The sequence below is a fragment of the Megalops cyprinoides genome, chromosome 3, assembly GCF_013368585.1.
Source record: "Megalops cyprinoides isolate fMegCyp1 chromosome 3, fMegCyp1.pri, whole genome shotgun sequence".
NCBI classification, from domain to species: Eukaryota; Metazoa; Chordata; class Actinopteri; order Elopiformes; family Megalopidae; genus Megalops; species Megalops cyprinoides.
In genome coordinates this window covers 13,933,822-13,946,307 of record NC_050585.1, presented here as the reverse complement: position 1 = coordinate 13,946,307, position 12,486 = coordinate 13,933,822, and the positions used below count along the sequence as shown (strand labels likewise).

The 12,486-nt window shown below is 39.8% G+C and overlaps 2 protein-coding genes across 2 annotated transcripts in view; both read left to right on the top strand.

Moving 5' to 3' along the window:
- Positions 1 to 3,893: 3,893 nt before the first annotated feature.
- On the top strand, positions 3,894 to 8,700 carry btg3 (B-cell translocation gene 3). Its single transcript, XM_036525432.1, has 5 exons — positions 3,894 to 3,970; positions 5,400 to 5,607; positions 6,122 to 6,259; positions 8,071 to 8,275; positions 8,428 to 8,700. Exons 2-5 carry the CDS (start codon positions 5,435 to 5,437, stop codon positions 8,644 to 8,646), a joined length of 735 nt encoding a protein of 244 aa, XP_036381325.1. The 5' UTR covers positions 3,894 to 3,970; positions 5,400 to 5,434; the 3' UTR covers positions 8,647 to 8,700.
- A 2,548-nt stretch (positions 8,701 to 11,248) lies between these two features.
- Positions 11,249 to 12,486, top strand: part of cxadr (CXADR Ig-like cell adhesion molecule) — a 40,591-nt gene continuing 39,353 nt past the window's right edge. The window contains exon 1 of the mRNA XM_036524398.1: positions 11,249 to 11,389. Coding sequence (XP_036380291.1) covers positions 11,332 to 11,389 — 58 coding nt within the window. The 5' untranslated portion in view covers positions 11,249 to 11,331. The remainder of the gene's footprint in view (positions 11,390 to 12,486) is intronic.

The window sequence follows — 12,486 nt, the reverse complement described above, 5'->3', positions numbered from 1 at the left end:
CATTCAGACAGTACACTGTCCTCACTTTTGTGTGTCTGCTTGATGTTCTGAATTCATTTTAAACAACATTGTAACATTTGAGCAAGTCTTTTGATTTTGATTTGACTGTGTTTTGTGGCTGTATATTTAAGAATACCTTTGTGTTTTGTTGGTTATTATATGGATTTTTATTTAGTTGGCTCACTGGAACTAGACCGAAAGAGTGTTTCAAAGAGGCCTAGTTTCCCCTGCATGTTGTTTCGTATGTGGTATCCCATCATGCTTTCGGGGTGGGCGAGGAGGAAGTGTGATTGTCGCCCTCTGCTGGCTGTTCAAGCCATGGAGCCCTTCCAGTCGTGTGTGGCTGCTTCTTAGAATAGCAGAATACTTAATACTGCTCAATGGGCTTTCATTCCAATATTCTCATTTTCTTTTTTATCATTATTCAAAGTTATCATCATAAAACTTATTTAATATGACTTCATCCCCCCGACAGTCTCTCTTTATAAGAGAATTCACATTTGACCCTTTGGGGTTTAAGGAAAGTTGTTTTTTTTTTTATTATTCAAATGAGATCTGATATTATGGTTTGCATGCATGATGTGGTTGATTTTACTGGCATGATGCTGTACAAACTAAGTGTTCTGTTGAAACTGGCTGCCCTGTTCAGATCCAGATGGTTTTAAGATTGGTATAATTTTGTTGATTGCTTGCTTAAGCAGGTGCCTCTCTGCCTTACAGGAAGTGTGTAAACTTCTTCTGTTCAGAGTAATGGACCATCCTTGTACTTTTCTGTTTAGTTATTTTTTCCTTTTTTCAGACTGATAGACTACATGGTTACTTGCGTGTCCTGACAGGACACCTTGGAGTGTGTGACTTTCCTATGAGACATGCAATAATTTGTGTTTGTGCAGCTTTCTGCCTGTGTGGATTGTGTATGCAGTGATGATTTGTATTTTTTTTTCCTAAAAATAAAACTATTTTCTTACATTTTTTGTGTGATCCAACCGCATTCATGTTATCAGGAGGAGAATATGATTGCGAAAGACAAAGAGTGCCTCCTAGTGGGGAATGGGTGCCACTCCCACCAGTCAGTTTATATTTACATTTACAGTTATTTATTTAGCAGACGCTTTTATCCAAAGCGACGTACAAAAGTGCATACAGTAAGTATAGCGACAGTACGGGGACAGGATGTTTACACAACTTGATCAATGTCGTGTATGCCAGACACAAAACCATTGCTAATGTTTTACTTGGACACACCAGAATCATTGCAGTCCCACTTAAGAGATGTTTCCAATGTACTTGAAAGCAGGCATATAGTTTCTTGACTGGCTACACACTTGTCCTAACACCCGTCATATTGTAGTTGGATAATAGGTTTAGTAGTTCTTCTGGTTTTGATCGAATCGAAACTCTGAACTGCTTAATTTTTCAATCAGTGCACCACAGTGTTTCTATTCAGTGTGTTCAGGGATTGAATCTGAGAGACTAATAATAGTGGCTCTCCATAACAGGGTTGCTGTGCAACTCCAGGGTCGTATAAAAAATGTGTATCTTTTGAAAGCAGAGGCAAAACACCTTTAATAGTTCAGGGAATACATCTGGCACATAATTTTTAGGGTTATTATGCTTGGTGTAATATTCCTTTGTGGAAAGAGTTTGTATGGTAAACCCATGTCAATTTAAAGTGCAAATACTGGGGAAAAACAAAAATACAGTAAAATTACCTTGATCCCAAAGAGAGAGTAAAAGTTTCTTTTCACATATTGAAAAATATATGTATTGAAAAATATATGTATTATATATACAAATATTAAATGTTACTGCCAACCTGAAGTAAAACTCCATTCACTGGCAATCACCTCAGATCCTGTAGATATGAGTAGATAGTTTCCATTTAGGGTCTCATACATTTACCTCTTATACAGATCAAAAGTGTGATTGTCTGTACTTATAACCATAACACTTATATTTGGATATTAAAATATTCAGCCTATTATACATGGTGCAGCATGCAGAGAACTGGCTAAGTAATAAAGGCAAAAAAAACATTAAATGTCGCAAATCAACAGTGAAACATTATGGTAATTAGTTTTGCTCTGAATTCTCCACCATGTTTTGATTATATAAGCATAAATAAATACAAAAAATCATGTTTATAGCTAGAATTCTGCATCCCCTTCACTTTCCTCCATTTTCAAGCAGTGCCTGATTTCTTTCATTTGGTCCCACTTTAACGGCATGCCTGTCCTCTGGCTATTGAGCCTTCAGACAAACATGTATCACACCTCTTCTGGAAAAAGAAAGAAAGAAAAAAAAACACCCATGACCTTTCTGTTGTTCAATCATCTCTTCTTTGCAAAATATTTGACCATGCTATAGTTATGAAATTGCCCAATTTTCTCAGAATGAATGAACAGGCAGAATGAACTCCAGGGGTCTAAGTAGTCTGGACACTGAGGCTCTCCACTCTGTGAGGGTCCCCGCCCCCACTGCCCCCCCCCCCCACCCCGCTCCGCTGTGCTCCTTCACAACCTCTCAGCAGCATCCAGCCCAACTGAGCCCAACCCAAGCATCCCAGTGAGAAAGGAAATACCAGGAACTGCCCTCAGCTGTTGCTTGCTACTCCTCGAGTTGTTCTTAACAAGTCCTCTGGAGAGGCCGTGTATTATCTCCCTCTTTCTTATCAGGGGCTCCCAAAGGATCAGCGACTGACTCTGTTCTGCTCTCCTTCTACAATACATTACTTGGATCTATTTTTTCCTTTTGTTCTTCCTACCACTGCTATGCTGAAGGCACTCAACTTTCTCTCCTTCTCCCCCTCTAACACACAGGTCTAAATGCATTATCTGGCATTATCATTATGCCTAACAGAGATCAACTGTAAGATATCAAATCATTATCTTACACTCAATCTGTCCAACAGCTGAACCCTAACCTCCCCAAGCCCCCACAGATTCTCTGAATACTTCTGCATTGTTCCTCTCCCAGAACATAAAGCATCTCTGAGTTACCCTTGATGACTAGTTCCTTTATTGAAACTTAGGTGTATCCTCCACCTACAATTCAATATCTTGTTACTCCAGCCTGTAGGGCAAATCTGAAATGGTGTAATCATGTATTGTATACTGTATAAAGATTATACGAGGCTCTTTGATTACAAGAGTACAATGCAAAGCAATGTTAATCATACAGATTATTGTTCTGAACCATGCGAACACTGTGATATTAAGTAATTTTGCTTTTATAGGTTATTATTCAGCTCTATTTGCATGTTAGTATGGTACAGATATGTTGTGTTTAAGGATAATTGTTAGGCACTATGTGTATGCCAGTATAATCGTGTAATTATATATCGTGTCTGTTGAAATTTGTTATATTCTACCCATATTTTTTAGTCATAGCATTAATACAACTCATTTTTGCTACACACACACTTAGAGGGCCTCACATGAAGCCATTAAGAACAATACTTGACCCTAGGGCCACGGCTTGGGCAATCTGCTATACAAAAGAAAGACAAAAAACTGTCTCATATCACAAATGGCAGATTGAATACAAGTTTGCAACCTCTATGAAACAAGCACTGGATTCCCTGTCAATTTACCATTTACATCCCAGTGTCTTCAATTCTGCTAAAAATCATACCAAAATATGGGCTGTGACCTCAGCTCGGCTGAGGGGTACCTAGGTAGATTGTCAGCTGCCGTAAGTGCTGACCTTGTATGAGTTTGTCCGATTATGATGGTTAAAGGTATAATTATGGCTGTAAAATCTAGTGCTAGATCAGCACTCGGGTAAACTACTGCTTGGAACCACGCTCCGCACGTTGCCACAGCTACACAGGTTTGCGGACTGCCGCGCATTTCCGATGACGTAGAGGATTTCCGCGGCCCATCTGGCCTGTGCACGCAACGTGAGAACACAAACAGGATCCAGAACTGTCCTGGGCAGCAGCGGCTCACATGGTGGTGGAAAGCGAACGGTTAGTAAATTACGGTAATAAAACGTGACAATGTGGATAGCTAGTCATTTGCCTTTACGTTAAAATGCTATACGATGTGTGAAAACTGAAGCATCTCAATCTGCTAATCCCAATGCGATGTTATATTAAAAGATAACCAACTAGCTTTTCAGTCGACAAGTGTGTTTTAAAGTCAGACTGTTTAGTTACGGAACGAAAAGGAACAATTTAGCTAGCTAGTTAAATAATTGCCATTTAGCTCAAGTTTTGGTAAAAAACAGATTCTAGGCTAGTTTGCTGTATTTACTTTATATCGCTAGCTGGTGTTAACAGACTAACCAAGCATAGCTAACTTTAGCTAATCAGATGAAATTAGAATTGGCAGTCTAGGTAGCTATAACAGTATTTTGTTGTATATATATATATATTCTGTCTGGCTACAGTGTTGGTTAGTGTAGCTAACTGGATCATTTTGTTCATGTTAGTGATTTGTTGCTAGCTAACTTTTACTAGCTAACGATAGCTAACAAAGAATAGTCTAACGTTATCATCCCTGTAACATAATGACCCCCAAACGCTGATCCAGAAACAGCATGCTTAACTACAGTCCGGATGCCGACCTTTTTATAAGAAACTGAAACTGATCTCGAGTCAGCTCTTGGGACTCTATTTTAGTCGAAAAGGAATCCATATTGTGTCATATCGCGCCTTTCCCAAGGAAAGTCCCGCCGGACGAACTGCCGTTGGGATTAAACAATGTCATGGACAGTTCATTTTGCCCTCTTATAGTTTAGTTCGCTAACGTTCTATAATTTGCAAACAAACACATATTTAACATAGTAGAGTTACAAGAGATGTGTAAACATATCAAAGCTAAGTTTGCGCATAGCTAGCAAGCTAACCTGAACAAGATTAACAAGCATTTAGCATGCTATTCATTGTAAGGCGTTATTTTTTGGTTTAAAATGCTAATTTATTTGAAATATAGCTTCCTTTTTAAAGATTAAGGAGAGATGTGTAGAAGTCGAATGTGGGGTGGGGGGGGATGTGCCTCGTTTTCTGCTGAAATTCTTAGTAGCTTCCATGCGTAGTAAGAACATTTAATATTTAATCGTAAATTGTTTTTAAAATGGGGGATTTCGTTACCTCGCCATTGTAGCTCGTTAGCAAAGTTGTAAGATCCCATTTTGGTTACCCGGGGCACGTGGCTGTTTTTTGGTTACCCGGGGCACGTTTGTAGGTGACTCAGCCAACCCCATATGTTTAGTGAAGTTCGCTAACTCTGTTGACACAAATGTATTACATAGTGAGTTTTTTTTATTTTATTTTAAATATACACTGCTATATATTTTTATATACATTACGTAACTACTGTTGATAAACTTTGTGTCGTATAAAGTGGTAGTTGATGTGGTATATAGGCTTGACCTTTTTCTTCTTGCACCAACAGCAAGTAGTATAGCCTGGTACTGAGCACGGTGAACGATGAAGGAGGAAATCGCAGCGGTGGTGTTTTTTATGAAACGGCTGATCAAGAAGGCAGAGAAGCTGGACTCAGAGAAAGTAGAGAAGTTTGTGGAGAGGCTTACTGTGGCGCTTCAGGAGAAGTACAGGGGCCACTGGTATCCAAATAACCCCAGCAAAGGCCAGGCTTTCAGGTACTGCGTGTAAAACATGTTCAAGTATTGCTGTTTCCTCATACGGGCAATAATGCTGGTTGACCGATACAAAAAATTAAATTCCTTGCTGAAATGTGGTTTGAAATTGTTGTATTAGTTATTATTATTGATAAAACTATTTGCATTTTGGTAAGGCAAAACTCTGTTTCTTGTACCTGTCTCTACTGGATCTGATTAGAACATAATGAGCTTGGCTGCTTTATTTGCATGCAAGATAATATTCTTTTGCTCAGCCAAGCCGGTGTTAACATGCAAACTAATAGAGGAATATCTATCTAGGATGTATTCTCTTTCCTAAAAATTATATTTGCTTTGCAGAGTGACTTCCATAGCTTACTGTTTTTAAACATATTATCTATGTATCCAGCTGAATATTTTACTAAAGCAAAGTGGGTAAAGTGTTTTGCCAAAGGGTACACCAGCATGGGGATGTCACTGATGACCTTGGGGGTTTATGATGTCATGATTGTGTGACGCTCATGCCCTCCGGCAGGTGTATACGAGTGAACCGGTTCCAGAGAGAGGACCCGGAGCTGCTGCGGGCCTGTCAGGAGAGTGGGGTGCAGTACAGAGACCTGGGCCTGCCAAAGGAGCTCACACTCTGGGTGGACCCAGGGGAGGTGTGCTGCAGGTGGGCTCTCCCTCTGCCCGTCTTGCTTGCAACAGTGTGAAGCAAAATTTAACTGTGGGGTGTACCTCCCAGGGCAGGCACCAGAGTGTTTTGGGGGGGGGGGGGGGGGGGGGTGCATGACCTGAGCTGTACATGTCCCCTACTTATTAACTACAGTGTTTAGCAAGAGGCTTAAAATATAAATGGGCAATATTCCATGTCAATTAGCTACCCACCTTTGACAAAGTAGTTATTGTCGATATGTATTCCAGCTCTTGGAGCTTTGAGGGAGGGTCTGTTCCGTAGAGTGACATTGTCATGGAATATTACAGTCACAAAAGCCTTCTACAGAGAATCTATAGGGTCTGATCATTACAATTTGGGTGGCGAACTGCTGTGCATTTGAATGAAACAACTGTTGGAACATTCGGGCTCACTGTAATTAGTCAGATTTTGGCAAAATGTCGTGAGCAGATATATTTTTCTTTGAAAAGAGAAAAAAATTTGCTGCAAATGTTTGCCATGGACTTAAGATAATCATGTGTGTTCTGTTTCACAGCCAGCATGTATTGCGCTAACATTAAGATAATCTATGCAACACTAAATCCCACATCAGTTTGGTTTAGCTCACTAATTAGCAGAAAACACTACAGCCTAGTGTCATTATCGGTTACTTTTACATTACCTTACATTATTGGAATTTAGCAGATGCTCTTATCCAGAGCAACTTACATCAATTGCTTTTTTTTTTTTTTTTTACACAATGTTATCCATTTATACAAGTGTATATTTTTACTGAGGCAATTGTGGGTTAAGTACCTAGCCCAAGGGTGCAGCAGCAGTGCCCCCATGTTGAATTTCACTGGCAACCTTTCAGTTACGAGTCCTGCTTCTTAACGACTATGCTATACTGCTACTCAAATGCATGGTTACTTGTTTAATATAACCTAAGTAATTACGCCTTTCAGTACAGTTTAGTTGGCTAGCTTGCCGATGCAATTTTAGTAAAGTGCTGAGTAGCCAACACGGGCAAGTTCGTCACACCAGTGAAGTGGGTGACAGGGTGCGTTATTTTTACCGCTGTATATTCTCTGTCACCAGTTTCTTCGGGGAAAGGTGTTAAAGTGTGGGGGTTTGGAAAATTGAACCAGTTTCCAACATGAATTTAATCAAATAAGTCATGCTTAATTATTTGGATGCATTTCATGAGTTATGAAAAACACTGCTGCTTTAATTACTGTATTGTCAGGGGTCAGCAGAATTCGCTTGAGAGAGCTGGGACTCAGTACACTATTGCCTAAGGCTGTGTGAGCGCAGGTTACTCATTACAAGATTAATTTTAACAACAGGAATACATTGTACCCAATTTGGTTGCAAATGCGTGACAGGAACTGCTACAGCATTGCAATGTCAAGTACAGGGAAAAGTATCTTGAGTCATGGATGCTCTCTCTTCAGAAAATTAAAAAAATAATAACTTTGTGTTGATAACAAAACAGGGTATTCTGTTTAACATTTGAGTGTGTTTCATGGGCCAGTCATGGCTATGTTTCAAATAGTTGTAAGCCCCCAACCTTTTTTTCCTTTATTAAGGAAAGAGGTAGATTGGAGAGTATTGTTGTCATGGTATTTATTGGGGGAAAACGTGATCAGAGTTGAAAATACCTGTGTTTAATTATATTGAGCACACAGCCATTGGAGGGTCACTGTTCTGGGCAGGGCGTTTGTGTTTTGCTGAGGACATCCTAATTTTCGACCAGCAGGAGGATTCCCTCTGTTCTCAGCTGTGGAGTTTCAGGGTCCCTTTAACACAGGTTTCCACTTCTGTCTTAGGTACGGAGAGAAGAACCTTGCCTTTACAGTGGCGAGCTTTTCAGGAGACGGTGAAGATGACAAAGAGGATGTCACCAAGAAGGTAACGAGTGCGGTGGAGAAGGTGACCTCGGACTATCACTCCGGTTCTTCATCTGATGAAGAGAGCAGCACTAGGGAAGCTCGTGTGACCCCTCCTTTCCCCCACTTTCGCCCGCGTTACCAGGTACGGCAGCTGAAACATGAAGGGTTCTCAAAAGCCAATGTTCAGTGATTATGTATGCACAAGTACGTTATACACACAAATACAAATGCTTTAACATTATGTAATTTGAACATTGTTCACCCTCTCTGTGTTGGTAATGTGTTTTCGCTCAGGTAGTGCCTGAGGTCTTTTACCCGCCTGTTCCCGTGTGGCACCCAATGCCGAAGAAGAAGTGTGGGTTGAGCAAAGTGCAAGGCCCTCCCCACCCTCACTATGGCTTCCGTCCAAACAGCAGGCCCAACCATCCCTTCAGGCAGAACGGTTGGTCCCCAGCAAGGCCCCGAAGCGGGCAGGGCTACTGGGGCAGCACTCCCAACCTGGCACACTGTTAGGAAACACTATAGTGAAGCAGTAACTTTTGGAAAAGAACTTGTACTAAGATTACTCTGACCAAACTTTCAAAGTATTTTTGTAGTAAATCTTTGCTTTTGAATTTGTATTGATTTTTTTTTTAAAGATGTTGACTCTCTGCACTTTAGATAATTTGTGATAGAAATTATGTGTAAGGTATCTGCTCATATATAGAATTAGAAAACCTTGAATATAATAGAAGTTTTTAGATATGGAAGTATGTACTGTATTTATATTTAATGGGATCACTGTTATTCTATGATGTTTGACACTGTCCATCAGTTTTGTCTAAATGACCAAATGTTTTATATTTATTCACACTATAGTATTGTGCTAACTACTTAAATTATGAAATACATTAAAAGTTTTCTTATCTGACAAATTACCTGCAGTGTGTTTGACTTGTTTTTGGTGTTGAGATACAAGAACTGCCAAAATAAAGGAAACTAGAGTAAGTGTTGAAAGCAAGTGCTTCCACACAGGTTTGGTTTCTGAGTTAATTAATCTGCAGGGCCCAGTTTCCTGTTATTTTGGCTCCCGTGGTTAAAAGAAGAGATGAAGGTGACTTTGGGAGAGGGGTGATTTTAAGGGCACATTTAGCTTCAATGACAAAAGCTGGTCAACGTAATGATGTTTCATGAAGGAGAGGGGTTAGAGTGATGTTGGCATGGAAGTCTGAGGGAAAGATGTCAGCTGTAGTTAAAAGTGCATACTCCTCAGCAGTGATATTTGCATTGGTCTGAGGTACAAGGCAAAACCAGAACAACTCTGAATTACAGTAGCAGTCAAAAGTTGGGACACACTTTTCTATGTTTTTACTATTTTCCACATTTTAGAATAATAGAGCATCCAAAGCTATAAAATTCCGCAAATGGAATTATGCAGTGACCAAAAGAGTGTAAACAAATCAAAACTTGTATTTTAGATTCTTCAAAATAGCAAAAAAAGATTTTTTGGAAAGAATTTCATGCATAGGCATCAACTTCACTATTTATATTTGTCTAAGAAACAAATTTCAAGCATTCTAACATAGGTCTTTAGATCAAAATGTCTTTGAATGCATGTCTCTCATCTTAACCAGGTGCGTCCAAACTTTTGACTGGTACTGTAGCTGACTGCAAATATAAGTCTAGGGTGTGAAGCTGCAGTTTTATCAAGAACAGTGTGTCAAAAACTTCACTGAGAGGGAGACTGGTTGAGCTGCAGTGCATTTCACACCTGAAAATGAACTTTAGCAGGGAAAGTAGTTAAAAGAGCAAAGGCAGTGGTCTCCTGAGCAGGGGAAAAAGTGGTATTGTCAGATGAGTCATACCGTACCCTGTTCTTAACAAGCAGATGACTGCTTGTGTGCTGCAAGCCAAAAGAAACACATGTCCGAGCACATGTTTCCCATGGTGGAGGGCTCTGTTATGGTGTTGGATGCATTCTCCTGGCATGGTTTTGTTCTACTTGACCCTTTGGTGGCAGGGGTAAATGCCAATGGATACCAAAACATTCTGAGTGATCACCTCCATTCTAAGGTGATCCTGCAGTAAAGCCAGGCGTTTTCCAGGATGACAGTGTCCCCATCCACAGAGTACGAGTTTTACACCACCATCAATGAAAACATCCTATGATGGAATTTCTTCTGGAGGAATGGTGTCTCATCTTTCCAATACAGTTCCAGACACTTAGACTCTATGCCAAGGTGCATTGGAGCTGTTCTGGTGGTGGCCTAATGCTCTATCAAGGCACTTTATGTTTAGACAGCAGAAGAACAGTAATAACCTGGGACAGAACAGTAATGTATCAAATAAACATAAAATAATTTTCTTAAATGCTATACATAATATGCAACATAGACTATATATCACCATGTATAGGCCTATAATTATGAGTATCTATGCCTTTATACATCACAAGGGATGCTAAAAATGAAACTGAAAATGGTTCCAACAGGGGTAAATAAAAAATTGCTGTTATGTGTAAAAATGCTAATGATGAGGACATGTGGAATGTATAGCTTATTGCCAGGGATTTACCGTTTAATGTTAACATGCTCATTTCTTACAGCGACAGAAGTACTACATTTGCATGGAAAATACACATGAATACTATAAATATTTATAAATAAATATTTAAATTCCAGTTTTTATTTGTATTACTTGGTGCCCTTTTAATTTAAGTAATTTATTTAGAGGAATGCGTTTGATTGGATGTGGGTTTTGGGCAAAACGAGACCAATCAATATAACTAACCACAATGAGCTTAATTCTTTAATTTGCAATTTTGAGTATTACGGTCTTACGGTACGGTTTCATGCGCAAGATTTTGATGTCTAAAAAAAAGTCCATTCGAAAACATGTCCACTCACAGTGTCCAAAAAAAGACCCCCTGAACTCGAGGTACCAATCCCACTGCGTTCCGACCATGGAATCAGCCACGGGATTTAATTGCGTCTGTGTTGTACACAAGATGACCGGCAGGGGGCTCTTCAGTACCACCTTCTGAAGACACAATGGGTTACCTTCATCCGGAAATCACGTGTTCGGACTCCTATCCACCTGCTGAGAGCGAAGGGAGCGGAATCTGGATGCTAACGGAGTGGAGAGCAGTTCGGGGGCTCCTGCAACTTTGAACTCCGTGCCGTTTGGAAAGACTTTCTGCGAGGAAATTAAGTTAGAAGAATGGATTTTACGGTACTGGTACTCCGCTTTTGTTCCCTATTTGGAATTCTGTTTGCTGGTAAGTTAAGTATATTTTCATTTTATTTTTTTAATCGATCCTTTTCTTTTCCATAGCCTGCATTTGAGAGCGGTGGAGTAAAGTGCCCTCGAATGGCGTGGAGATCCTGCTAACTAGCCAGCATAGCTGTCCACCTCCTGGAAAAGTTTGTTTCAGTGGACAGGTTAAGAATATAAGGAGAAATATTTCTGAATAACTACGTGTGACAGACGCTCTTACATTTTTAAAATAACAGTTCGCAGCCTTCACCTTATTGCACTGATTTCGTTTTGTTCGTTTAGCCAGCTAGCTAGATAGCCAGTTGGTTTGGCTAGCTCACTAATAAAGATTGAAGCACCGTGAGATCCTCGCGTAAATTACTTTCACGCGGCCCGTCTTTTGTATGGACGGTGATCAGATCCCCACAAGGTTTTAAGTGTTTATTAGTTTGACTAATGATATTAAACCTTGCTGTCCGTCATGGTATGGTCTGCGATTTTTTTAGCGGTATGTGCTATGTTTTTATAGCAACAAGTGGACGGATGACTGTGAAAGTAGACTAATATTTTTGAATGGACAGTTTCTCTATGCTTCAGAATACTCAGTTAATTATTCATCAGAACAGCGAAACCAGCACAATGGTGCGTCAAGATCTTGTTGATACTGGAAGGGTGGGAGTGCTATTAGCTTTTAGGAATTCTTTACTAAAATAAAGAGGAGGTAATTTTGAAAGGCGCTTAAAAGATGCTCATGTAGGGGTCAGGCTTCAGATGCTCAGTCCTGCTAAGACCAAATAAAACGTATGTTGGCTTTTTGGATTGCCTTGATTGTATGTAATTGTGGATTTTATAAATGATTCACCAGGATTACGATTAACCAGATACGTAAACTAAAGGCGCTGTCAGCTGGTGTGTAAATGTTTGTGGAGGATGGGTTGTAACAACCAAGTTCCTCTAAAGCCTATTGCGCACATTGGGCACGATCTCACTTTTCCAGAGGTTCCGCGTTCTACCATGGATACACTCTATTTAACGTTAATGATTTAGATATTCTACTCCCTGTAATTTCGATGTTTCGAATAGAAGTAAATAGTTTTATCTGTGTTGTAAATGTGTGTA